Source organism: Copadichromis virginalis, linkage group LG23 (genome assembly GCF_057382275.1).
Source record: "Copadichromis virginalis isolate Kocher_CV1m ecotype Utaka linkage group LG23, C_Virginalis_male_GT1.1, whole genome shotgun sequence".
NCBI lineage: Eukaryota > Metazoa > Chordata > Actinopteri > Cichliformes > Cichlidae > Copadichromis > Copadichromis virginalis.
This window is the reverse complement of record NC_140639.1, coordinates 50,719,874-50,744,268: the sequence shown is the minus strand read 5'-3', so window position 1 is coordinate 50,744,268 and position 24,395 is coordinate 50,719,874. Positions and strand designations below refer to the sequence as shown.

The window sequence follows — 24,395 nt, the reverse complement described above, 5'->3', positions numbered from 1 at the left end:
TCTGGCTTATTCTGGAACACTTTGGAGGATCGCAGTGTCTATTTCAAACCTACACACACACACACACACACACTGCCAACTGTATATTTCACTTTCATTTCTTCACAGTGAGAAACTCACACTAGACTGTGGATGCGTCGGTTTGATCCAGGAACGCGCCTGGTGACGGGAGGCGTGACAGCCCCTGCCGGGTCATATGAGCGTCATCCGCAGCTGCGGGGCCAGAGAGCAGCGGCAGGGACACCGCAGCGCCATGTCACCGGCTATCAGCAGCGGCCCATCGGGGAAAACGGGAGGAATTTAACCGCTAGAATCCAGCACCGATTGGCACATCGACAGGTACGGTTACCGAAAGGCGAAAAGTTCAATTTCAACCGCGAAAATACCAACTTTCTGTGGGTTTAATTGGATTAGGAAAGTCGGGAATGTGCAACTACCAGCGCGCCCATTATCGGACAGCAACAGTTTTACGAGAGGCTTCCATTATCGGACAAGCTCAGACTTCTCTTTAAAAGGATTTGTCTCCAGATTTTGACGTCGACTAAATACGCGTAACAATAATAACATTTTCATACGTCATGTGCGCCGATTCTGCAGTGATGAACACCTAATTTGAAAGCAAACTTAGAGTGTATGGCTGTTTCATCGAGGTGTTTCCTTTAACTGTTTAATGCTGTTTTGTCAGCAAGTGGTACAAATGACAACATTATTCATCATCATCATAATCATAATAATAATAATAATAATAATAATAATAATAAAGAAACTATGAAAAACATAAGCGTTACTCGAGGTTTCCTGCGTGTCCGAAAATGGATCTAGTGCGTGTTTGCCAGCTGGAAAGCCCCAGAATGCTGACTCTGTGCTGTCATTATAATGTAGTAACTTATAGTGCAAACGCTTCCTGTGCCTCTCACGGCGACGTTTACAGCCTACACACAGCCAGCTGTCTGAGAGGGCTTAACTGGTATCACATGTGGCTGCAGCTGTTTCAGCTCTTCGTGTTGTTTACGGATATAATACTGTCAATTATTAGCTCTCCCTCAGCTGAGGTGTGTCACCTGAACGGCCTGTGCTGCCGTGACTCACGGCTGATGATTACCCTGCTGACTGAGCATAATGGATGCTGCTTTGATTTGAAGATGCAGGATACAAGGTTGTTTTATTTTGAAGGCTCAGAAGTGCAACATTGGGAGGAAACGCACATTTTCATGGAGGAAAAATAAAGACGCGCACACACACAGACACACACAGACGCATAGCAGCCCTCTCTTCAAATTGTATCCTGCTGAATGAAGCACATGACTCTTGAATGAGTGACTGTGTGTGTGTGTGTGGGTTCTTCCCCGTTTCTTTTTTCTGCTGCATTGCTGCTTTTAGAACTGTCACAGGTTCTTTGAGCAGCTCTGTGCTTAAAGTTTTAATTGCAAAGACATTATTTGCCCCACTTTGGTCCTTCAGCCTATTTTTCAGTCAGAGGTGACTCTGCAACTCAAACTTTCCTATGGAGCGGTGGGTTTAGTCCGTTCTTCCCCTAAACTGTTGCAGACAGCACGTGATTTTTACATGTAGGACATATTATATAACAATGCTCAGAAACGTGTCTGAGCAATAACTTAAAGTCACAGTCATGGTTATTTAGAGCCGTTAGCAAGCACCGTCACCTGGAAGCAGCATCATGGACATGTGGAACAGCAGCATGGGCTGTTTTGGTTCCTTTACTTCACCCCCGTGTGTGGAGAAGGCAGAAGTCATAATAGACTTTGTAGTGAAGTGAAACTGAGCGTTAAACCAGTCAAAACCACCCACTTTTTCCACTTTATGTGTCTCACGTGTGCTTTATGAAATCTTAAATGTTTCTCTTTGCTCCTTCCTCCTCTGCTGTGTCCCCTGTTGTGTTCATGCCGCATATTTGTTCTCTTGACAGTCAAAGGATCAAAATCCTGCAGAAAACTACAAATGATAATTAGTGTACTTTTAGAATAATCAAACAAAATGGTAGCATTGTAAAAAGGATTTGAGGACAGACTGTATTACGCTGAAGGAGTGTTTCAGCCACTGAAACCCACTGCATGCATGACATCAAACGTAGAACATAAGGATTGGTACCTGTGTGAGTAATGCGGCGGTGCAGTCTCACCGTGGCTGTGATAGATGAGGTGATGGTGTTCGTGTAACAAAGCCGTTAGAGTGCCCACGTTTGCCTCAGAGATGATCCTGAAGACTGTTATCCTGAAGGTTCATGAAAAGTATGCCAGTGTGTGGGACAGGATTACATTTGCACTTAAATCCTCATTAGGCTGTTTTTTGTCTTTGCCGCTGAGCCTTCGTGGGTTAAACCCTTGGCCACTTCACGATCTGCGACTCTCTGTCTGTCTTACAGGCAGCTGATGCTGAAGTGATCGATGTGCAGAAGTAACGGTGAGGAAAACTCTCTTGTGAATGACTCAGCAGTCCTGTGATCGGTGTCCATGTGATGTTTAGCAGGGGTCATTTCATGCACAACATTGTGCACATGGTATAGTAGCAAGTGTATTTGTTGCATAGAGTAATGAGGGGGCTGTGGCGGTTTAATAGGATTAGCTAGTCTACTGACTTGAATCAGATGTTCACGTGGTCCAAGTTGGAAATCATGCAAATAATACTTGAAGGCCACAAAAGAACTTGGAGAAGTTTTAATGATCCATTTTCTTCCACTTCTCCAATTCAGGGTTGTGGTAGGAGTCTGCTCCAGCTGTGATACGCAGGCAGGTTGTCAGTCTGTCACAGATCAAACCACTGTCATGATCATATCCACAGCTACAGCCAGTTTAGAGTCACCAGTTAGTCTAACGTGATTGTTTTGGGACTGTGGGAGGAAGCCACAGTGCTGAGAGAGAACCCACACAGAAAGGCCACAGAGGATGGATTTGGACCTTCCTTTGTTGTGACCGTGCAACCCACAGTTCATCTGATCTCAAAGTATTTGTAAAGCAACGTGTCAATGTGTGGAAGATGCTCATACAGAAAAACAAAGAAAGCAAATGTGACAAATTTTCCTTCTCCTTTGGTTCAGCTGCTGTTTCCAGCTCATATGTGCATCGATTTATCGACGATATTCTCTTATTTGCAGGATTGATAGTGTTGAATCCAACAGCAATGCACACCCCAGGGTTCGGCTTTCTCTTTAGTAATTTATGAGTAACCCAAGTTTTTTTGTGTGAGATTCACCTTTTGTTCTTTAATAATTGAACTGCAAGTTTATTTCCTCGATTATTTAAAGAACTCTTGATTAGAAAACTGTAAACGTGCAGTGCCTGTTAGCATTTTTCACATATGACTTCTTTTACATCTAAATTTCACAAAACTCGAATCTATGATGGGCAGCCAATCAGAACAAGAGGACACAGAAGATGAACTGAGAGGCTGCTCCAAGCCCCTATATCAGATAAATGAGGATTATTCTGAACGCTGAAATCATGCAAAGCTACTTTAGTAGAATCCAAGAATAACAATATGAAATCATTTCAATAGTTCCTGTTTAAACATAAATTGTGCAGCTAAAAATGGGAATTAATGTCACTGGGAGTATTGTTTAGCACAAGGTCACTAACTGGAAGTGTTTTGAACCTTGCAGCGTGTTGTGGAGCAAACAACCACACCCTGCAGGTAGCCTCATCCTTCCTCATTCTCATGCTTCCTCATAATTCTTACCTTTATTTACTGTTTAGCTGAATGGCTTCTTGAACACAATGTTTCTGAAGCGCATTCAATAACATACTTTTGTACTTATGACCTTAAATGAAGGTATTTTGCCTCCGCCTGCTGTTGGAGCTACATTGTGTACCCCACTTTTGCACATATATACTGGTAGAGTACTAATACTGCAGTGCAGAGCCGAACGAATTCGTCTGTTTGTCTCGTTTTTATATCATTGTGCAGTGCTGTGAAAGTTTCTCTAGGAAAATGGGGCGTTTTACTGAATTGATGCAAACATACATGCGATTACAGTAGATGAGGCACAAACAGAGCATGTGCAATTCCAACCAGCTTGAGGGTGAATATTTGGTATGACCACCTTCATTCATCATATTACCATGAACATTTGGAACTTAAGTAAAATAAATAGATCTGTTTTTATTTTCTTTTGTTTGAACATTTCCATATTTAAAACGATTCTTTGAGTTGATCGTGACTTTTTTCCTCTGCAGGTCAAACTGCTTCCTTCATCGTTCGCCCGTCCCGTGCGGTCTCCTTGCTCAGAGTAGTCAGTCCAAAGCACCAGGCTTCATGATGTCCAAATCCGCTCTCTTAAAGGTGATCCTTCTGGGGGACGGTGGCGTGGGCAAATCGTCACTCATGAACCGATACGTCACCAACAAGTTCGACTCGCACCTCTTCCACACCATAGGCGTGGAGTTCCTGAACAAAGAGCTGGAGGTGGACGGGCGCCGCGTCACCCTGCAGATCTGGGACACGGCGGGTCAGGAGCGTTTCCGCAGCCTCCGCACGCCGTTCTACCGCGGCTCCGACTGCTGCCTGCTCACCTTCAGCCTGGACGACGGACAGAGTTTCCAAAACCTGGCGAACTGGAAGAAGGAGTTTACTTACTATGCTGACATAAAGGACCCCGACAGCTTCCCCTTTGTGGTGCTGGGAAACAAACTGGATATCCCTGAGCGTCAGGTGTCTGGGGAGGACGCTCGAAAGTGGTGTCGCGAAAACGGCGGACACCCGTACTTTGAGACGAGCGCCAGGGACGCTACGAATGTAGCGTCGGCCTTTGAGGAGGCAGTGCGTCGCATTCAGATGACAGATGACAGAGATGGTCACCTCATCAGCACTGACACCAACACGGTGGACTTGCAGAGGAAGAGTCAGGCTCAGAACAGCTGCTGCTGAGCTCAGCCTTCAGTGTGTGACAGGAAGTGAGCGAGCAGGAGATCATGTGATACTCCTGCAGAGGGCACACAGGGAGTGTGTTTTCTGCAGAAAATGGGAACTGGCGGTGGCTCAGCAGCTCCTCCACAACGCAGCCTGTGACGTCCTCGGCTGGAGTCTTGATGCAAATCAGCAGTTTTGTGCAGTTATTCATGATTTCTACACGTTATGATGTCGGTTACATTCAGTCTCTCACAGAAACAAATTGAATCATTAACATTTCTCATTTGGATGTTTCGATTTATAAATTGTGAATAACTCAAATGGGGTTTTCAATTTATTAAAAAAAACAAAGAAAACAAGCTAAATTGTGTCACCTCTAAACCACTAAACACAGGATTTCCACCACAGTTGGTGTTTCAGACTCACTGATGGTTTTTATGTCACTGATGGAGCTGCGTCTGGAAGCCACAGAAAGTCCTTTACGATTGTTTTTGCACACCGAAGCAGACGCTGCGCTCAATATGAAGGAGTAAAACCTAAGCTACAAAATGGCTTTTACAGCAGTTTAATACTAATTATCCTTAAACAGACCTGCGAGTTAGATGCATACCTCTCAGAAAACAACCTAAATTTAAAGCTAGTAATGTTTTTGTCTTAGAAACACACGACACACCTTCTTTTCCATCTATATAAACACATAAATGGATGTAAACTAAATGATATTATTTTCTATTTTGGCAGCGTCATAATGCCAAACCAGATATTTTCAAAATGTTGCTAGCTGGAGTTAATGTTTTGTGTTTATTAGTATTTATTCATCAGCTATTGTAATGCTTAAATTACTGTAATTATGGTTAAAGGAGTTTGTGTTTTTTAAACTGATAATAAAACAGAACCCAAAACTGGAGAAACACCTGGTATCTGTACGGTTCACTTGTGTTGCAGTACCATTTTAATCCACGAGGTGGTGCCCCTGTGTCAGAAAATGGTGAGATCGTTCCAGCGTCACACTATTCTTCCTGTATGTTAGCATTAGACCTCAGATGTGTTAGAAATTAGGCTGACTGTTAGGAGAGCTCTCCTTGGACTCTAAATAATATCCATTAAATAATAAAAAATGTTTTGCAGCAATTTTGTTAGAACATGAGTGAAAACACCCGTGTGGGCAGACTGAGTTTGTGTGGCGTCTTTCAGTTTCTTTATAGTCTGGAACTGTAGGTGTTCAGTAGTTTCACAGCTCAAATATTTAGAACCACATGCTTGCCTGAAAAAAAATGATCATATCTGCTAATTTCCTTTGGCATTCTGAGAAAGAAACATCTACTTTTCTCTCCCCGTGACACAGACGGTGGCAGCAGCATACAATTATCTCAGCTGGAATTACCTGTGATTTCAGAAATGACTTGTTCTTTTTGTCCTGCTGGCAAAGCTGCCAAGCTCATGAGTCATGTAGGATTTTTATACTCTGGAAACGACTTCAAAGATTCAACTAATCTAACGTTTTAATTTGATGTATGCATTGCTAGAATAATAGACAAACAGGTGTTACTAATGCTATTTGGCACAGAGTCTTAATTAATGTAATTATTAACGCTTGTGTTTATCTACTATTTTAGATCAAAAAGGCTACAATGCAAATGATTGTTTTAATTAGCGCTAAAATGTTTAGTTAGATCACTATTGAAGCTTCTTCATGCCACTTGAAAAATAAATAAATAGATAAAATGTATTTATTTAACAGGCAGCCAAGTCAAAATTTCAGGTTACTGACTTAAAATTTTGAGATGATCTGATTATTTATCCATTGGAACAGTCAGTGAACAGAAGATTAATTTCTATGCCAAGGCACGATCCAAAGAGGAAGTATTAAGTGTTCAATGCCATTTGTTTGCCATCACGATAACACAAAAAATACCAAGATGAACTTGGAAAGTTTAAATGATCAGTAAAAATGATTAAATCCCAAATCAATCCAGATCACTCTTTAAAAATAACAAAACAGCATAACGACATTAAGAGAATATGCTCATGTGTGCCCTTTTCCCTTCAACATTGCTTTTTATTTAGAGAAATGTTTGATATTTAAGCTGAAGCTTTGCATTTTGTTCCCATTACTGTACAAAAATGCACTCCAAGCGCTATTCTGCTGTGTTTTTCTTTTTTTTTTTTATACATTTTTGATTCAAATCACCAGTTGGAGCCTTAAGAGAAGTCTCTTATCTATACTTTCACTTTAATTTTTTAAATAAGTGTCCATAAAAATCACAAGGAAGAGGCGGGAGGCAACGGTGTCACGATAATAAAAAATATCGGTTTTACTAGAGAAGGTTACAAAAATCATCACTATATAGGAGTCATAGAACTATTTCCAACTTAAAAAATAAAACCATAATGAAACACCTACAGGGACTACAATGCCATCAAAGTACAATGGAGTTTTCTTTAGAAAAGAGTGGGTGGAAGGGGAGGAAGGAAGGGGGCAAACACCGCCTACCATAGTTGTCATTACAATTGACTACACATCACCTGAAAAACTGCAAAGACACAGTCATGTCTCCTTCATGCAAATAACAAGGAAACAACAACACCCTGACACGCATCGTCTTATAGGAAATTGAAGTTTGCCTTTACATCGACCTGGCGGCAAAGCACGTATATTTATCAAACATAACACACATGGCAATATAGTCCTTTTTTTTACAGAATAGACAGCTGCACACATGGACAATACTGACATGCTTCATCTCATCAAAGTTCAAAAAATTGTTTTCTTCAGTGTTTTTTGAGGGTGAACTAACCAGTAATGACTGATATAGAATATAGTTCATGATTATTAAACAATATCTGGTTATAAAATTAATGTCTGAAAATTCCTGACTTGTTTTATTCAGTGTAAACATCCAAAAACAGTCTCTGTGGCTCATTTGAGAGGCATGACGTATAAAAAAAAGGAAATAAAATAGGAGAAATGAAGAAAAGAGTGACTCCCCCTCATGTCTCGAGTCACTCACTTGGTCGGCCGTCGAACAAAAATAAGCACAGACATGTTCCATAAAATAATTAGTACTAATTTACAAGAAGAACTCAGCTGCCTAAAACTGGTAAAACATTAAAAATCAATTTCCACTATATTTTTTTTGTCACATTTTAAAATGTATACGTCACAAGCACCTCAATCCATCATATCATGTGACTGCACTTTATCCCTCTCACGACATATCATTTAAGATGTTACATTACAATTATTATATCAAATGCAGAACTAGTATCTGAGTGCTAAACACATATCTCAAAGGGTACATTTACATATATTGGTGGGAAAAAAATTGCATGGCAAATGACTGATTGTGTTCTCATTGGTTTGGGAACGGAGCTATTTCATGTTTTTAGGGTCATTCGGCTATTTACAGGTGAACTTTCTCAAAAGAAGGAAGTGAAAGAAGAAGTTTTTACTGTATAATTCACACAGGACTGCAGTCTGGAGAAGAGTTTAAATGGTGATGTTTTAGGAAAAGTACACAACTGGTGGAAAATCAGACTTGGTTTAATACCTGAGGTGTGTGTCTGTTTTTTAAGACCCGGACAGATTTATCTTTGATTTCTGCTGCGGCTGGTGGTGAGTGTAGCAAAACCCCATTTTGGTCTTCAAAAGATCAGTTTCATATTCAGAAGTATGCTAATATGTTTTCTTGCCAAGAGCTAGATGAGTAGATCCATACCACCTTTGTCAGTAAATAAACATCAAGCACTAAAATGCGTAAGAAAGTACTAAAATGATGTACTTCTTTACTTGCACTTGCTGTTTTGAATGCATAAATGCATTAATACTAAAAAGTATGGCTACAGGAAGTGTGTAAGGCTGAACTTCTCACTTTTAATAATGACCACCATCTTGTAGCGGAAAAATAACAGAAAAAGAGGAACCAGCAAACATTAGCCAAGAACTGGAAAAACAAGGCCCTTCAATTAATTATTAGCCCAAAAGTGGTAACGGAGGACCCATCAAACAATTTTTAGCTATGAACTGGAAAAGGAGGGCTTTACAAACAATGTTTCAGCCAGCAGGCCCTACCAATGCTAGGTAGCTAGCTAGCTAACAGCAGCAGATATCTTTCTTCAGCTGCTTGCATTAGTGTTTTTGTGTTTGTTTTTGGATTGATTTTTGCATTTTGTATTACTTAATCATCTTCATTGTAGAGTGAATTAGGTTAATATTTGGTCGGCGTCTCAACAAAAAGGAATGTTCACAAAATACATTAGCTGGCGCAACAATTGATCCAACGCTACAACTGTTGTTTCTGTAGGTGCATGACTTGCTGAAACAAATCAAAATTCATACACTACATGTTTATGTACACTGTGTACTACACTGAAGTGAAACATCTTAAATCAGACACAATACCAGTCTTTGTGTTTCCAGTCTTTATGCTAACCGTAGCGCTATGATGAAGCTTTTTACAAATCATACAGACAGCTTTTAATCATTTCCTCTAATCCTTGACCTGAAAGCAAATGAGCGTATTCCTCGAAGCTTTTCCTTGCTTCAAAGGTTGCTACCTCTCCGGTCTTAAATAAACTGTGAGTGCCTTAATGAGTAAATAAACTCTTATCATGTAAATGCATAATAATCCTTGAGATACCACATGATTTGACATAATTTTAGGTATTTCTATGAGAGAAGGGATTGGAGTGGTTCATGTTTTTTAAGGGATTTTCATTGTCCCTTTTTTTTCTTTATTTAATAGTGCAACAACGAGCATTAGCAAAAGAAGTTAAAGATGGAAAGAAAAGTAAAGGAGAAAAACCTATGAGCGCAAAAACATAAAGAAGAAAAAAGATCATAATAGTATCTGGCATACTTTTCAGAGAGTATTAAAAAAAACAACAACATTCGTACACATTCGCACAATATATTCATATTCATATATATATGCATATAAAACACCAAAAAAACAGAGGAAGTTGATCACTGCCTGGCTTTTTATGGTCGATGCAGGCAGTGAACAATGTTTATCTTTTTTAGGCTGTTAGGAGCTGTGTGTCGAGAGGCTGTGTTGGCTCAGGGCGCGAGGCCATCACAGCCGGGCCACGTTCACGAGTCGCCGCCCAAAAGCACGAGGGAAGAGACGCTTCTGAACTGATGTACTGTACCTGAGCTCGACCCCGCGGGCGAGCTCTCCCATTCTGAAAGCATCCGCCTCCGTCTGGGCCTGCCACTTCTCCTGACTTTCTATTCTCTTCCCCTCAGGTGTGAGGACGTGCCCACAACCCTTAATGAACACTGCGGAAGGGAAGAGGATGGAGAATCAGGAGGTTTTGGGACTATCAAACATGACCGAGGTGGTTTGTTTTAACGGAGGGAAAGGGTGGGTGTTAGTTGTTGCAAGGGGATGGGGGGTTGTGGTGTGGAGAGAAGACGGATGGTGGTGTTGGGCTCTCTTGTCCTTATGAGTAGGAGGACGAGTTCTGGCCCTCCTTGGAGCGTGCCTCAGCCTCCAGATCCTGGTCATCCTTGGTCTTGATGTCCTGGTAATCGTGCGTGGAGGCGGCGCTCTTCAGATAGGCCCAGTTGGCCCCCAAAATCATCAGGTAGTGGATCTGAAGAGATACAAGATTTTTTCTTCATGTTCAAGCACAGGAACTAACTCCATACTACTACTACTACTTCTATTATTACATGCATTCAAAATGTGCTCAAAAACCTCTGCGTGCATGTTTTTGGTATGTCCTGTTACACCCTGTTTTACATCTGTGTGCCAAATCCCCAAGTGTCTCATCCCACACTACTGATTTGTGCCCACTGAAGTTTAGCGATGTCTAAATGTAGAAAACATCCAAATATATTAATAGAAACCAACCTGAGAACAATGAAAATGTTCCAGAGCAACATTACTGTACAAGCCAGTTTTCCTCAGTGACTTTTTTCTAGCATGTCTTTCCACCTTTTGTAACACATCAAAGTACACAGAGCTTCCAGCTGACCCTGTGCCAACATCTGGAGTACTGCTTAATGCTTTTTTTGAGCATCTCCATCTCCCTGGACTCAAAACAAAAAAGCCCACCTCCGCAGCAGAGTAAAACACTGACCCTTGGTGAGCGCATGCACAGAGGCGGGCTGCAGAAACCCATAGAAGGACATATGTGAGAGGCGGAGAGGTTGCCGTGGAAACAGATAATCATGCCATAGCAACATGCATATTTTGAGCGGCACACTACCGCATCGGTGGGATCATGAGGAGCTTACCAGTGCGATGACGGTGGCTCCGGCGCCGGCTAACGCAACGATGTAGAGGTGGTAGGACAAGTAGAACTGCGGGGAGAAAGAGAAGCTAGGTTAGTGAAGGGAGGAAAGGAGAGCGAGGGAATAAGGAAAAAAACAAAGGAGGTCAGCATCCTCTCACCTCACTGGTGTTACAAATCTCTCCCAGCGTGGCTCCGCAAGCTTTTCCTGGCGTGGCATTATAGGGAATAACACCTGCGGGATCAGAGAGATGAAACGTCACAGGACTGAGACAAGAAGCTTTTTCCTCCCCAGAGACTGTGTGATATGATTGAAGGCATTATGCATTAGGCGCAGATAAAGATTAAAGGAAACAGGGCTGCTGCTGGAAAAATGTGGGTCATTGTGAATCCCTTTTTCCTTTCTTTCTTTCTTTCTTTTTACTGTAGAATCACTTTAGGGGATTGCTGCTATAGGCTGCTATCTGTAAAAAACAAACTGTGTGCAGTTGCTTGTTTTAGCTTCTAAAACCTTTCCTCAATCACTCATCAGCTGGAGCTCCAAAACTGCTGACAATAATTTGACGACTGAGTAATTGGGGTTAATATTTCACACGCCGTGCTAGTGCAGCACCGCAGCCAATGAAGCATATGTGATCCTCATCCTACTTTGTAAGCGAGCCAGCTGTCTTTCAAATGTGGGTCACGTACTGTACGTTGGGCCATCAGACTGATGACCACACACGCAATCACAGGGGAGTGTTGCTGTGCTGTAACACTGCTTTGAGGTGGATTTTCATAGAGATCCAGTCACGCTCTCAATAATCTAAATGTATTCGTTTGACCTCTTCGTGCATAGACAATGACATTTAAAGTGGTTGGAGATGAATAGGTGACGTTTATAAGGAGGGGAAAGCCTGAAAAATTGTTCCAGAGTTTTCTGCCTGCAGGTAACGCCTGTGTGGAAATGAGAGAGGCACCTGGATGTTTTTCCTATTTTGCTGCAGACTTTTTAAAGTTAGCCAGAATATTTCTTGATCAGGGGAATTTCTCCTGAACTTTAAAGACCGGTACCATGACAGATTTATTATTTTTTAAGACATCTTTTGAAGATGGTTTTAAAGTGAACTGATTAGCATGAAAGCAGGTTTCATCATCTAAATCTTTGGTCTGGTGCAGCAATGCCACAATTCTATTACATTTTATACAGCACTTTAAAATATTTTGTACAGATTTTCATAACCTATGATTTCCAAGTGTTGCATATCTTCTTGGATGTTTCCATACATACTATACTGTACATAGTAAACAGATACAGTGTATATATGTATATTTTTCATTGTGAGGTCGGCCATTTGCCTCAGGAAGAACCACTGTGTATACATTGTCAGTATGTGGTTTTACATGTGATTCGAAAAAAGAATAAAATAAGCCTAATAGGTTTAGGAGGAGGCAGTTTAGCTTTGTTATTCCTAATTTACATATAGCACATTTGAATAAACAAGCTCTCCTTCAGGCTGCATGTAGCCCTGCATATGAGCTAACATGAGTTTGGAGCAACAAGGAATGGTTGTTGAGTTACAAACGACACATCATCTGTACATATTATTTGCAAACTGTTTATAACCAAGTAATGGAGGCCCACCTGTCTGGCAGGTACTACTCCTGCACAAACTGTGATGAAAATGTGTCAGCTGTGATAACATAAGGTGGGCAGAACAAGAGCTACAGGAAAAATATAAAGGGCAGACTGGCCTTGTTGACTGGAGAAGGAGGTAAGAAACAATGCTAGGGAACTGCAAAGCCTTACAGCAATGACTATTAGAATAAAAACCAGGCTTTCAAAGATTTATTGGTGCTAAGTGATTAATTTATTTTGACAGGCTGCATGTTTCAAAAACAACTAAATTGACAGATTTCTCATCGTCAGTATCTGAACATTTATTATTGTTCCAGTGCTAATTTATGTACGATTTTTTAGCCTCTCAATACTAATGTTTATCCTTTATAGGGAAAACTATGATATTAGTACAGAAAGATACAAAATATCTCATAAAAGTTCAGAGAATTATGAGCTAGCCTATACCTAGCTAGCCAACCTAGCTCAAATGGGCTAATGTCAGCCAATTTCACTTATAAAATCTACGTATGCCACACATGTACGGTTCATTCAATCACCGAAAGAATGCATCAGACATAAACTTAACTAATACAGTTCACGTCATTTCTAAGTTACTGACCGTACTGCCTGACATCCACACAGATGGAGTCAGGAGAAGTGATGTTAGCATAGGGAGATTTCATGGTAGCACAGGTATTCCACATGTTAAAGAAGAGGAAAACCGGGATCGCCGTGAAGCCGAAGATGGCAAGGAAGGCCAGGAAGAGGATGTAGGTCAGGAACATGAACTGAGGAGAGGAGACAAGTGGAAATAAAGAGAAAAATTGTGATTTTATAAAAAAGAAAAGAATATTTTTTAAAGGCTGAGATTGTTTATACGGACACAAATCAGAGGCAAATCAGGGTTTACGCTAATGTTAGCCGACATCTGCAGCAATTAGAGTAATCAGGGTAGAAAGGACAAACAGTGCCAGAGTTACCCTGAAGGCTCGAGTGGGATTTTAAGCATTTGTGTATGTGCAAGTATTTGTTTATATCTGTCTTCGTCATGCGCACGTGCTCATAAACGTGTAAATGCGTGTGACTGGGTCTCTGAAATACTTGATGACCCTTATTCAGGCATGTAAAGCATACTGAAGGACCGTTTTCTGTTTGTTGTTTTAAGCCACTAAACTACTTTAAGCAGGAACATTTTAAAATACACATCAAAGTCATTAAGTCTCATTTGGAGGCTTTAATTTGAAGTCTAACTGGGTCAGTGGGTGTGATGATTTGCAGCTGCTTATGTGTGCGTGTGTGTATTTGTGTGTTCACATACGAAGGCGGTGATGCAGCGTCCACAGACGGTGGTCTTGAAGTCACTCTGCAGCTCCTTCTTGATGGCGCTGGTGGTGTAAAAGCCCTCAGCCAACAGGACGATGGCGTACACAAAGAAGAAGGAGCCAATGCCATAGATGATGTACTGAAAAATCTGAATCCTGAACAAAAACAGAGGCAAAGCAAGGAATTAGCTTTAAACATCAAGGTTATACGAACCTGCACCAATGAAACCCTAAGCTAATGTTTTATGCTGTTTAATGTTAGCTCGTGTAAGCTAAAACCCTTTTTATTTTATGTTTCATTTAACTACTTTTACCTTTTTTTAAAGAGATAAATATCAAGATTATATTGTATTATATTGACTATCGTTGGGTAACCTTAGATAATAGTACCATTAGCTCATGGTGGTTCATCTTAGCTAATGTTAGATGCAGTTTTTGTGGCTAAAGTTGGTTAAGGTTAGACATTTGTGATACATAATTTAAATTTTACTTAAAATGTAGACTTTTGGGACAAAGGGATGTGATACAGAGCTGGATTAATTGGTCAGGAAGCTTTGTTGTGCTTAAAGAATTTTCTATCAGTCTGTCTTTTTCCTGACTAAATCATTGTAATAACTCAGGTTATGTTCTGAGTTTCAGTTTAAAATAGATTCAGATCGCACAGTTTCGCTGATTCTACTATCCACAACATGTTTTAAGTATAATATAAATACTCTACTGTAGGATATGTGCAGCTTCAGAATGAAGCTGAAGTGTAATGTTACAGCAGCAGAACGGCAGCACAGTGTCACTGGCATTTGAATGCAGCTGGTGAAGCAGACAATATATATATGTTTTAATACTTGGTTCTAATCTCTTGCTAAGTCTTTTCTCCACTGCTGGAACTGAAGCTAGAATATTAGATTAAAAACGGATTAGGGTATTTATTTTCAAAAACACCTATTCAGGCAACTTAATAATAACTTTTCTTTTGTTAGACTACGGGACAGTAATGTTTAATGTTTATATTTAAAGTTTCACAGCTCTAACGTGCAGCCATCACGTAAGAAGGAAACAGCAGCGTTAAAATACATGAATTTAAGTTAAAATGTTTATTTTAATGCTCTGCACTAAATCCCAAGATTACGATAGATAAAGATCGAAATATGAATTTGTCTTTCTTTCTTTTTTATGTTCCTTATAAATTTTAATCACCACTTTATCATCATAATCTGACGACATCTCTGAGTGGACTAGACAGAACTCATAGGGATGACTTTGTCAGCACGAAGAGTCAGATGACACATGAAACACCCCTCTTATAGCCTCTGTAGGAATTATATCTCACTTACCTTAACTGCACTACTGTATAGCTCTGTGTAAATAATCATTCTGTACATTCGATAATCTTTAATCCTACAACTGTTTACAACTTGCATAGTTCCCATTTCTGTATAGCTGTATATCTCAGATTCTGTAAAGTTATTTATTTCATATTCTGTATAGTTTTTCATATTTATATCCTGTTCATATCCTGTACATAGCTTGTACTCACTACAGCCTGTACATACTTATAGTTATAGAATATTCACAACATCATACCGTGTACATTATAACATACCATAATAGACCCATTTCTGTAATATACTCACATATCTATATTATTGCTAATATATATTGTAATATATCTATATCACTAAAGCACTTCTGGATGGATGCAAACTGCATTTCGTTGCCCTGTACCTGTGCATGTGCAATGACAATAAAGTTGAATTCTATTCTATTCTATTATGTGTACAAGTAGAGAACAGGAAGCAGAAAGGAAGGCTTAACAGACCATGTTGATAACCATCGTACTGAAATCTGTTTTCTCTGACTAGAGTTTGAACTTTATGATGATATGTAGACTATAGTGAAAGGTAATCAAAGACAGTTCTATCCACTAACTTATGGTTTATGAGAGCTTTTGTTATATTTCGGATTATTTTTTTAACATGTTTAAACCAAAATACTAGGGGGATTTGTTAGAGGTTTCTTTTGTGGGGCACATTGATGAGAGTTGTTCGCCATATTGGACAAAATACAACCACTGGTTGCTGGGGAAAGGTTTGCATTCTCTGATTAGCTGGTGTTTGATTATCGGAGGCTGTAATTGGGAGAAATCCATCACAAAGAGTGTGCTGCACCAAAAAAAACCCTTGTTGCTACAGATTACTGCAAATGCATGTAGTTTGCATGAAAGACGGTGGCTGTTATGGCCCTCTGCAACCCCTACTCAACTCAACTTACAGTGGCAGTGCAAGATTCTCTGGGTGTTTCCAAGGCATAAATGTCTATTATCTACACCTGACAAGGTGTGAATAAAAACATGCCTGAGGTTGGCTTAGTGTCGATGCCACTTTTTGCCTTTTTGCTTTGCGTCATGGGCTTTACAGTTTCATGATCACTCAGTGAATTAGTTGGCAAGTGTTTGCAGACGGGTCATGTTCAACATAAACTCTGGGTGATCACAGCTAAAGGTAATCACGAGGAGGTTCTTGGGTTTTGCATCTCTTTGTGACCAATTTCACCTCGTGGCTGCGAGCAACCTGTAGCAAATATTTATGGAATTAACTTTTCCTTCTTCTTTCTTTGCTTAACCTTAACCTGGTTTACAAATCCAAAATAGTTTATGTCATGTGGTTAGCAGTCATATAACTGCAAAACCTGAATAAATGAAAACAGAACTATACGGTCCATCGACTCCTTTTCTTTGCTGATTATCCAGGTCAGCATTGTGGGCCTAACTTAAGTTAGATAAAGATTTCTGAATACCTGACATTACAGAGTGTATAAGCACCCCAAGATTTATATTTATGTCAGGATCCATTTTAAATATAATCACCAAAAAATATATTTCAGTCCTGTGGGAGAAGATTAGGGCCAAAAAAGGGGGTTGGGGCTGGATTTTTGTTTTCCAGATTTTAATCTCAGATCCCTTTTCCCCCCCTTTCAGTGGCCCTAATCCTCTTCCATACAATTCTAACCTTGACCTTTTAAGTAATAATTTTCTGACTGTTTCTAACATGACCAGTTTACCAGTTTAAGGGTTCTAAGTTATGGCACACAATGTGGCGGGTTCTTCTCAGCAGATCATTGCAAGCATAATATCAGTAAATTCTGGTCATACCAGTTTTTAAGTAAAAGAAGGGGAGTAAGTGAAATACAGTGACAGGACTTATCCATGTCTAATCTTTTCCATAAGTGACATGTGATAAAATCATAAGTAAGAGAACGCCTTAGTGATGAACTACACTTGGATTAGAAACTCAGTGGACTTACACCACAGTGAGGGTGGCGTGGTCGCTAGATACCCTGGAGAAGTGATTCTCCAGCATGGTCAGAGTCCCAGTCAGCGCTACGTGGCCACATCCGCAGAACAGAGCCACACCTATGAAGCAGAGGATGGTGGCCACCAGCGAGGCATAGGGCACCCCGCCCAGACACTTGATGCAGCACTCGAAGCATCCTATAGGGGGAGACAAAGAGAGCCTGAGCCATAGGTGTTCTTTTGCATTTAGCTGCTAGAAAGCTTCAAAGACAGAAAGCTTTAAGGAAGGATACAAGAGCAAATAGGTCAGATTTGAAAGCACACACATGGCAAAATCGCAATTCAAATGTATGATTTTAATGATAGCAACGAAAGCTGACTGTGGCAACGTGACATCTCACATAGAGACTTGTTCGCCTCTGCTGATGACACTCAGCGCAACACTCGACGGGCCTTTTTGTCCACCGCTCTTTGATTTTTACTCAGGCAGAAACCTGCATGGATGTTTGCACTGCTGGGGCTGAATCAAGCGTGCACGCTTCAAGGGCTTTATGCTCATCTTTCAGAGCAGAACACCTCTCCATGTCGGGAATGTCGAGCGGCTAATCACGGCATCATTCACAGTAAGAGTGTGTTCACTTTGAGCTGAATATTACATGTAAGCTGTGCTACTGTACATGCTGTACATGCTCAAATCTTAAAACTACTTAGTTTTTTTCTTTGTTATGACCAACTTGCAAGATTAACTCATGACCTAATCTACATGGGTTTAAAATAAATTCCTATGAGCTACGTTATTTTTGTAGACCAGAATGATTACAACAGATTTGGAGTTCTTATGCTTTAAGTATTTGGGATTTCTATGCAACAAGAAATTGACAAATTGGACATTTTCTTAGGGCAGGCAGAAAACGACTGAGATTTGCCTGTGCCCGTGTGCATATTTTCCAGCTTTCTGCAGCTGATTTTGCCTTTTTTCAGAAGTCAAAAGAGAGTGATGAATAATTTAAAATTATCCCTTGTGCACGAGCAGTTTCTACACAGTGATGATGATGAATTAGTAAATTTGTTTTCCATTAACCGCAGCAGTGTGTGAGGCTCCCTGCATGAGTTATGGGCTTGGGAGATACAGGTGCTGCAAACACTGTGCACCCTGCTGCCTCTGCTCCCTCTCACAATCAAGAGGATAAGGACTGATGATGAAGAGGGCAAATAAAACACTGTGTTGAGCTCGAGAGTTCGAATCTTAATAACTCCTCGAATAAACCACGAAGTTACTCAGGAAAAAAGACAAAATGAAATGTCTTGTGCGTGCCACTTTGCTGTTTCCATGACATCCCGCTCCAACCGGAAGCTTTGAAGCATCATAATTTTATTTTCAGAAGTTTGTTCAATTCAGACATTCCTGTATGTGAAACCTTGGAAATGTGATTTATCACATTACGCGTGTTTCAGAACCTGCACATGAAGGTCTGCAGAGATCGGACGATCTATAGCTGACAGCCCCTGCTACTAAAGTTGATAGCGAGCATTAGAGAATAACACCCTTCGTGCTAGTCGCAACTCTTTAATGCATCTGACAGTTGATTCTATCAGAACATGAAATTCACTTCAACATCCACACAAGCCGGCGCTAAGACTCTCTGACAGCTTCTATCAACGTCAAGCTCAATCAATAGACTCTGGCAGGTGATGACACGAGGTGATAGCCTCCCACACAAAGCAATTAAACCGCACACTTGAATGCGTGCATACGCAGAAAGACACAAGACCATCTCAAGGTTGGCCGGAAGGGAAGAAAGTTTCACCAAAATGCAACAAGAGTGTCATTTTATAGTGAAAAAACCTTCTCTGCCACTACACAGTAGAGAGCATGGTAGGGTTGTAAGCTTGTGGACACTCGTTATTGATGAGCTTAAAGGAGCAGATTGGATTTCAGCCTCCCCGGGGGAAAGAATCATCAATAAAATTACTGCTGGGAGAAAATATACTCCACCATGCTGAAGCTAAATGTGGCGATTATTACCTTTTAAATTTAGTTATCACATTATATGTTCCCATTTAATTAAGTCACTTATATAATAAGCTAATTAACTTATAAATAACTTGACAAAGGAAAAACAACAATAGCACTTTGCTTCCTGAAATAGACCGGGGATTAGCTTTGACTTCCACGACCTGAATATTATAAATTGTGTTTTATTCATCCATGCAGTGGTGCAGCCAGATGGTAATGCTTATCTTTTGGATATTAATTTGTTCCAGACTTAAATTATTTAACAAGAGTGGATGATGCTAACCGATGTGACATGTGCTGGTGACTACTGGTGATCCCTTATATGCTTTCTTCACACCAAATCTTACTTGATTAATGCTTTAGTTGATAACCAAATGCCTTCAAAGCTAACATTTTAGCTTCCTCAGATTTCTTCAGGGTTTAGTTCTAAACCAAAACCAAAAGTTGACCTGCTTACACACTACACTGTGACTACTGTAAATGTTAGAATTTGAACCAGCCAGGCTTCAGTATGTTATCGTAGTTTGCTGTTGTTAGTATTGATTATTAGCAAAGATTAGCATGCTAACACGCTAAACTGCTGGGGAAAAGGTTTTCCTGCTGAACACGGGAATGTCACATTGACATGAGAATTTGTGTTTGCAGCTGATGAAGCAAACTTTCACTACCAGAAACATGATTTGTTCTATGCACAAGTATAAAAATGTGCACTTCCTGTCACTGTTACAGTTTAAAAGGAATTTTTCTTCTTGCGGAATTTAGAGTAAAAATCTCAACTGTAGAAACTAATAAAGGAAAAGCTTGCAAGCATCATTTTTAACCGTTACATATCTCTCTGTTATTGAAGGGTCTTTACCTTACAGTTTAAAGCACCTTTAGGTAACTGTTTTTATGATATATAAATAAAATTAAATTGAATTTAATTACATTTCCTTACATATACGTAATGACAAAAAATGTTTAGTGTGACTTTTATTCCACCCCTTGAATAATTATAAAAAAGATTATATACATACATATATTTTCACAATTTAATAAACAGCATTACTTTACAAAGCTTACACACATTTTTAAACAACTTCTGAAATAGATTTTATGCACAGACGTCACACAGTTTTTTGTTTTTCTCTGATCTAAAAAGAAATGTTCACTCTGGTCAATGCACATGTCCCTCTTTAAAAGCTCAGAGTCTACATCTGCGTGAACATAACTGAACCATAAGTCTAAGATGCAACTGCTCCCCTCCAAAGAGTGTTGCTGTTGATGAAGACTCTACGTTGCATAACGCAGCGGAGCCTCGTTGCGTAATAGATCCAAATCCTATTAATGTTAATGAAGAAAACGGGCTGATGGAGAAGTTCAGCTGATAAGGCTGGATGGCTCTAAACTCCTGAGCCCAGAAGCAGGCCAGGCCTCAGGGGGCCTGCAATGGAGTCGGTGGTCGATACAATGACAACCAGGAGGTTTAAAAGCTGCTCTCGGCTGACACTTCATCCTGCTATAAAACGTCTGTGTCAACAGGCAATTTAGTGTGCAAGTCTTCTGACCTTTCTTTCTTTTTCTTTAATTTGGAAAAGAGAATAAAACCAAAAGAGACGTGATAACCCTGCTTTTTCAAATGCAAATCAAGAACTTCCGGGAGATATTATCGTCCAGGTCTATTCATGGATGTGACCGAGGTGACTTTGTTCATTTAAGGCAAATCCTGAGATAGCGTGATTGGATTTTAAGGCTTATATTCTGCTGTTAACTCTGTATTTTCCTTGGCTCCATGCAGCGTCATGGATGAATTCATAGGTTTCTTTAAACACTGGTCAGGCCGCTTCTTCTGGTCTGCCTCTGGCTATGACTGTTTGTCAGCCTCAGTTTAAAACTGCGCTAATGGGAAACAGACAGGCCAGAGTGGTCAGCTCAAGCCAGCCCTAATGGAAATCAATGGGCTATTCATTAGAGTAGAATTTAGGTGAAACACCGAGGCTGGCCCATCTCTCTTGGTTTATAGCTCGCTGCATCTATCTCTGCCTTCTTCTCTGCTCTTCGACTGAAATATGACTGCACGCCCATGCAGCACTTACAGTGAGCCAACTGGAGTTAATCGCTGAGACAATATGTTACGCTCCCGCTACGATGCTGCATCATATATCACCTCAACAATCTCACACCAAGGACGACGCATCAGTTTGTGGGGACGTTTCACAGGCTGTCTGTGAAGGTGCCCCACCAATAAGTCAGAACAAAAGACTTTCTGCTAATATTGTCAAACAACAGAGCAGCAAATAATATGACAGTCAAAGCTGCCACTGAGGATTAACATCCCCCTACTGTTAAAAAGCTTGTTTTCCTTCCAAGTGAGCTGCTTCGGCCTACAGTGCAAAACTATACATTTGTGGCTGCTGGTAAGAGTTAAGAGAAAGGATGATAACAGACGCCTGCTCTTTTTGCTTTCTGCACAGAGCGAAGGCTAAAGACACAGGGATAGAATAAAAGAGTTGAAGGCAGCATAAAGTCAGGAGTTTCAGAAAAAAAAGGAAAAGGGTGAATGGAGATGAAGAGCGGCAACAAGATGGATAAAAGCAAGCAGAGGAACAAAGGGATGAGTAAGAAAAAGGAAAGAGAGAAGGCGGTGAAGAAAGGGAACGCGAGAGAGAAACAACAGAGAGAAGAATGAGAAAGAGTAAGTGAAAAGCAGTTCTTGGCCCCAGGGCCGCAAATGGCAGTTGCCATAGCAACGTGTTACCCGCGACCCAGTTCAGTGGTAGCGTAGTCCTTAGCAGCCGCTGCGCTCTTCTCACACGTACACTCAGAGTGATGTAGCCTGAATCAAAACCCAGAGATCGGTGCTTAATGGAAGTCAAAACAAAAATAACAACCAGCTGCAGGACGTTAAAGCAACTGGAGCTATAACACAGGAAATACGGAGGGAAGGCAATCTGGTTTACTCTAAAGTCGCTTTTTGGGAACTGGGTCAAACAGAAATTGCAAGTAAGAATAGTATACTGTTAGTACATGCCACAAAAAGCCACATAGACTGCTGATGTGGAAGTATCGTGCCCCACTCACACATGTTATAACTTGTAACTATTATAACTACTGACCATGATAAGCTTTCATGGTCTGAAGTTACACCTTTCATTAAGTGATGCAGGAAATTCAGCTAACAGATGCTTCACCAGGAACTAGTTAAAGCTTAGTTTTCTGAAGTGGACGTACGTGAGATGCTCGTCTATATTCATGTGTATTAATGACAGTGAGTGAAAGCTGGCAAGCCCCCAGTTTAGAAAAGCACGAGCTGCAGCAGTAGATGTGCAGCCTTAAAGAGTATTTTAAGATTTTGAACATTTTCACAGTTTTGCAGTCTCTTATGAAGGGAAACTGAAGCCATTATGTTCTCCAAAGATGTCTCTGACCAAAACAGCGCCTTTTCTCCAACAAATCATGGGAGTTGACAGTCAGCTGCTACATCTGTTTGTGTTACAGCGGGACATTAATGTGGATTCATTCGAACGATTTCACTATTTCAGCACATCCTTAAATCGGATACTTGTGAGGTAAAAGTGCCTCTATCATCACGAAAAGCTTGAAAGCTGGTGATGTAAAAACTTCCACTACCCACCATTTGCCTACTGTCAGTGTAAAGCAATGCAAATATTTTAAAAGCGGCATACAGTCCAAAGTGGGGCACACCTACCACCATCAACTGCAGCTAACACAGCAATCAACAGGAGGTTTCTGGTGCAGCACCAACAATAACCAGCAAAGAGTTGCCAACTGGTAATACACCAAGAGTACACGTTTTCCCCAAGGAACCACAGGTTATGAGGGTTTCACCAGCTGGTCGCTAGGCCCGTGTGGCTGAGGCCTTAAATATTTAACAACAGTGGCATTTCTTCATCCTCATTTCAGGTTTTCTGAACAGTTAGCCTTGTTTTAGAACCAAAGCCTTATTTTTTTCATCAAATTCAAACCCAAGTCTTATTGGACAAGAGAGCCTTTGAGGCTCTTTGACTGGATAAATGAGGCCTGGCACGCAATGGATGTGGTTGGAGACAGAAGCTGTCACAGATTGCTGACATCTTTTGTGATTACGCTCCGCTTCCTGTCAATCACCTGACACCCACGACACAAAATGAAGAGCGTTTGCTATGAAATAATCCCTCGAATACACTTCGCATTATAAACTTTGTCACATTTTGTAGCATTTGGTTTTAATAACAGACATCTAAGTAGGTATGAAGGGAAAAATAACTGAGGTCAATATATCATTGTTTTCTCAGTCGGTAGCAGGATCTGCTAATGTCTAGTTAATATTGCCTTGATTTATGCACTATATTTCTCTGGCTACATCGATTTCTGTGCTTCTATAAATCAGATTTAAATATAAACTGAGAGTAAAGGTGTCCCACTGTCCTGATAGTTAATGATTTGCCATAAACCTAGTGGCACAGCATGATTATCGCCAACTGTGAGTGCGCACAGTGCATCTGCCAGGAATAACAGCGTTATTAAAGCTTTGTGAATATTTCAGTGGCCGATCTGGCCACTGCCTGAGGCTCCATTCAAATTTAGAAGTGTTGTATTCATTATGGGGCAATTTCCTCACAGTGCATTATGGGTAGTTTCCCACAAGAGAGAAGAGAGTGGGAAAGGTGTGGGAAAGTGAAGGAAGAAAAAAGAGATGGGAGGGGGGGATGGATGACTGCGCCTCCTCTGGTGGAAATAAAAAAAAAGCCCCATCTGCTCAATGGCTGCAGACTCCCGGCACAGCCACGCACAAACTACAGCTTGGGAGATTTCCATTGTTCCACTTTGTGGAGAGGGATAAAATGTTCTTCAGAGCTTCTTCAAAACTGCAAAAGAGAACATCAAAAGCGCAGCATTACGAAGTTCAATTTGCTTTTTCTCAGTATTTTCTTTAACCAGTTTTTTCCACCAACATTATTCACTAAATCTGGGAACACGGCTACATCACCGCAACAAAAAAGAAACATGAACAGTTGGATAATCAGCCTGGTTGTAAGGAAGCCAACAGCTAGGCCAGATTATGCACATTGGCACAAAGTTGCA

At 40.5% G+C, this 24,395-nt stretch overlaps 2 protein-coding genes across 2 annotated transcripts in view; one reads left to right on the top strand and one right to left on the bottom strand.

Moving 5' to 3' along the window:
* Nucleotides 1–49: 49 nt before the first annotated feature.
* On the top strand, nucleotides 50–5,777 carry LOC146682098 (ras-related protein Rab-9A-like). Its single transcript, XM_085448117.1, has 2 exons — nucleotides 50–339; nucleotides 4,191–5,777. Exon 2 carries the CDS (start codon nucleotides 4,270–4,272, stop codon nucleotides 4,879–4,881), a length of 612 nt encoding a protein of 203 aa, XP_085304243.1. The 5' UTR covers nucleotides 50–339; nucleotides 4,191–4,269; the 3' UTR covers nucleotides 4,882–5,777.
* A 1,377-nt stretch (nucleotides 5,778–7,154) lies between these two features.
* The window catches only part of LOC146682097 (neuronal membrane glycoprotein M6-b-like), a 29,568-nt gene continuing 12,327 nt past the window's right edge, over nucleotides 7,155–24,395 (bottom strand). Inside the window, exons 2-7 of the mRNA XM_085447838.1 lie at nucleotides 17,326–17,512; nucleotides 14,022–14,181; nucleotides 13,323–13,491; nucleotides 11,265–11,338; nucleotides 11,108–11,173; nucleotides 7,155–10,461 (exon numbers count right to left, since the gene is read on the bottom strand). Coding sequence (XP_085303964.1) covers nucleotides 10,309–10,461; nucleotides 11,108–11,173; nucleotides 11,265–11,338; nucleotides 13,323–13,491; nucleotides 14,022–14,181; nucleotides 17,326–17,512 — 809 coding nt within the window. The 3' untranslated portion in view covers nucleotides 7,155–10,308. The remainder of the gene's footprint in view (nucleotides 10,462–11,107; nucleotides 11,174–11,264; nucleotides 11,339–13,322; nucleotides 13,492–14,021; nucleotides 14,182–17,325; nucleotides 17,513–24,395) is intronic.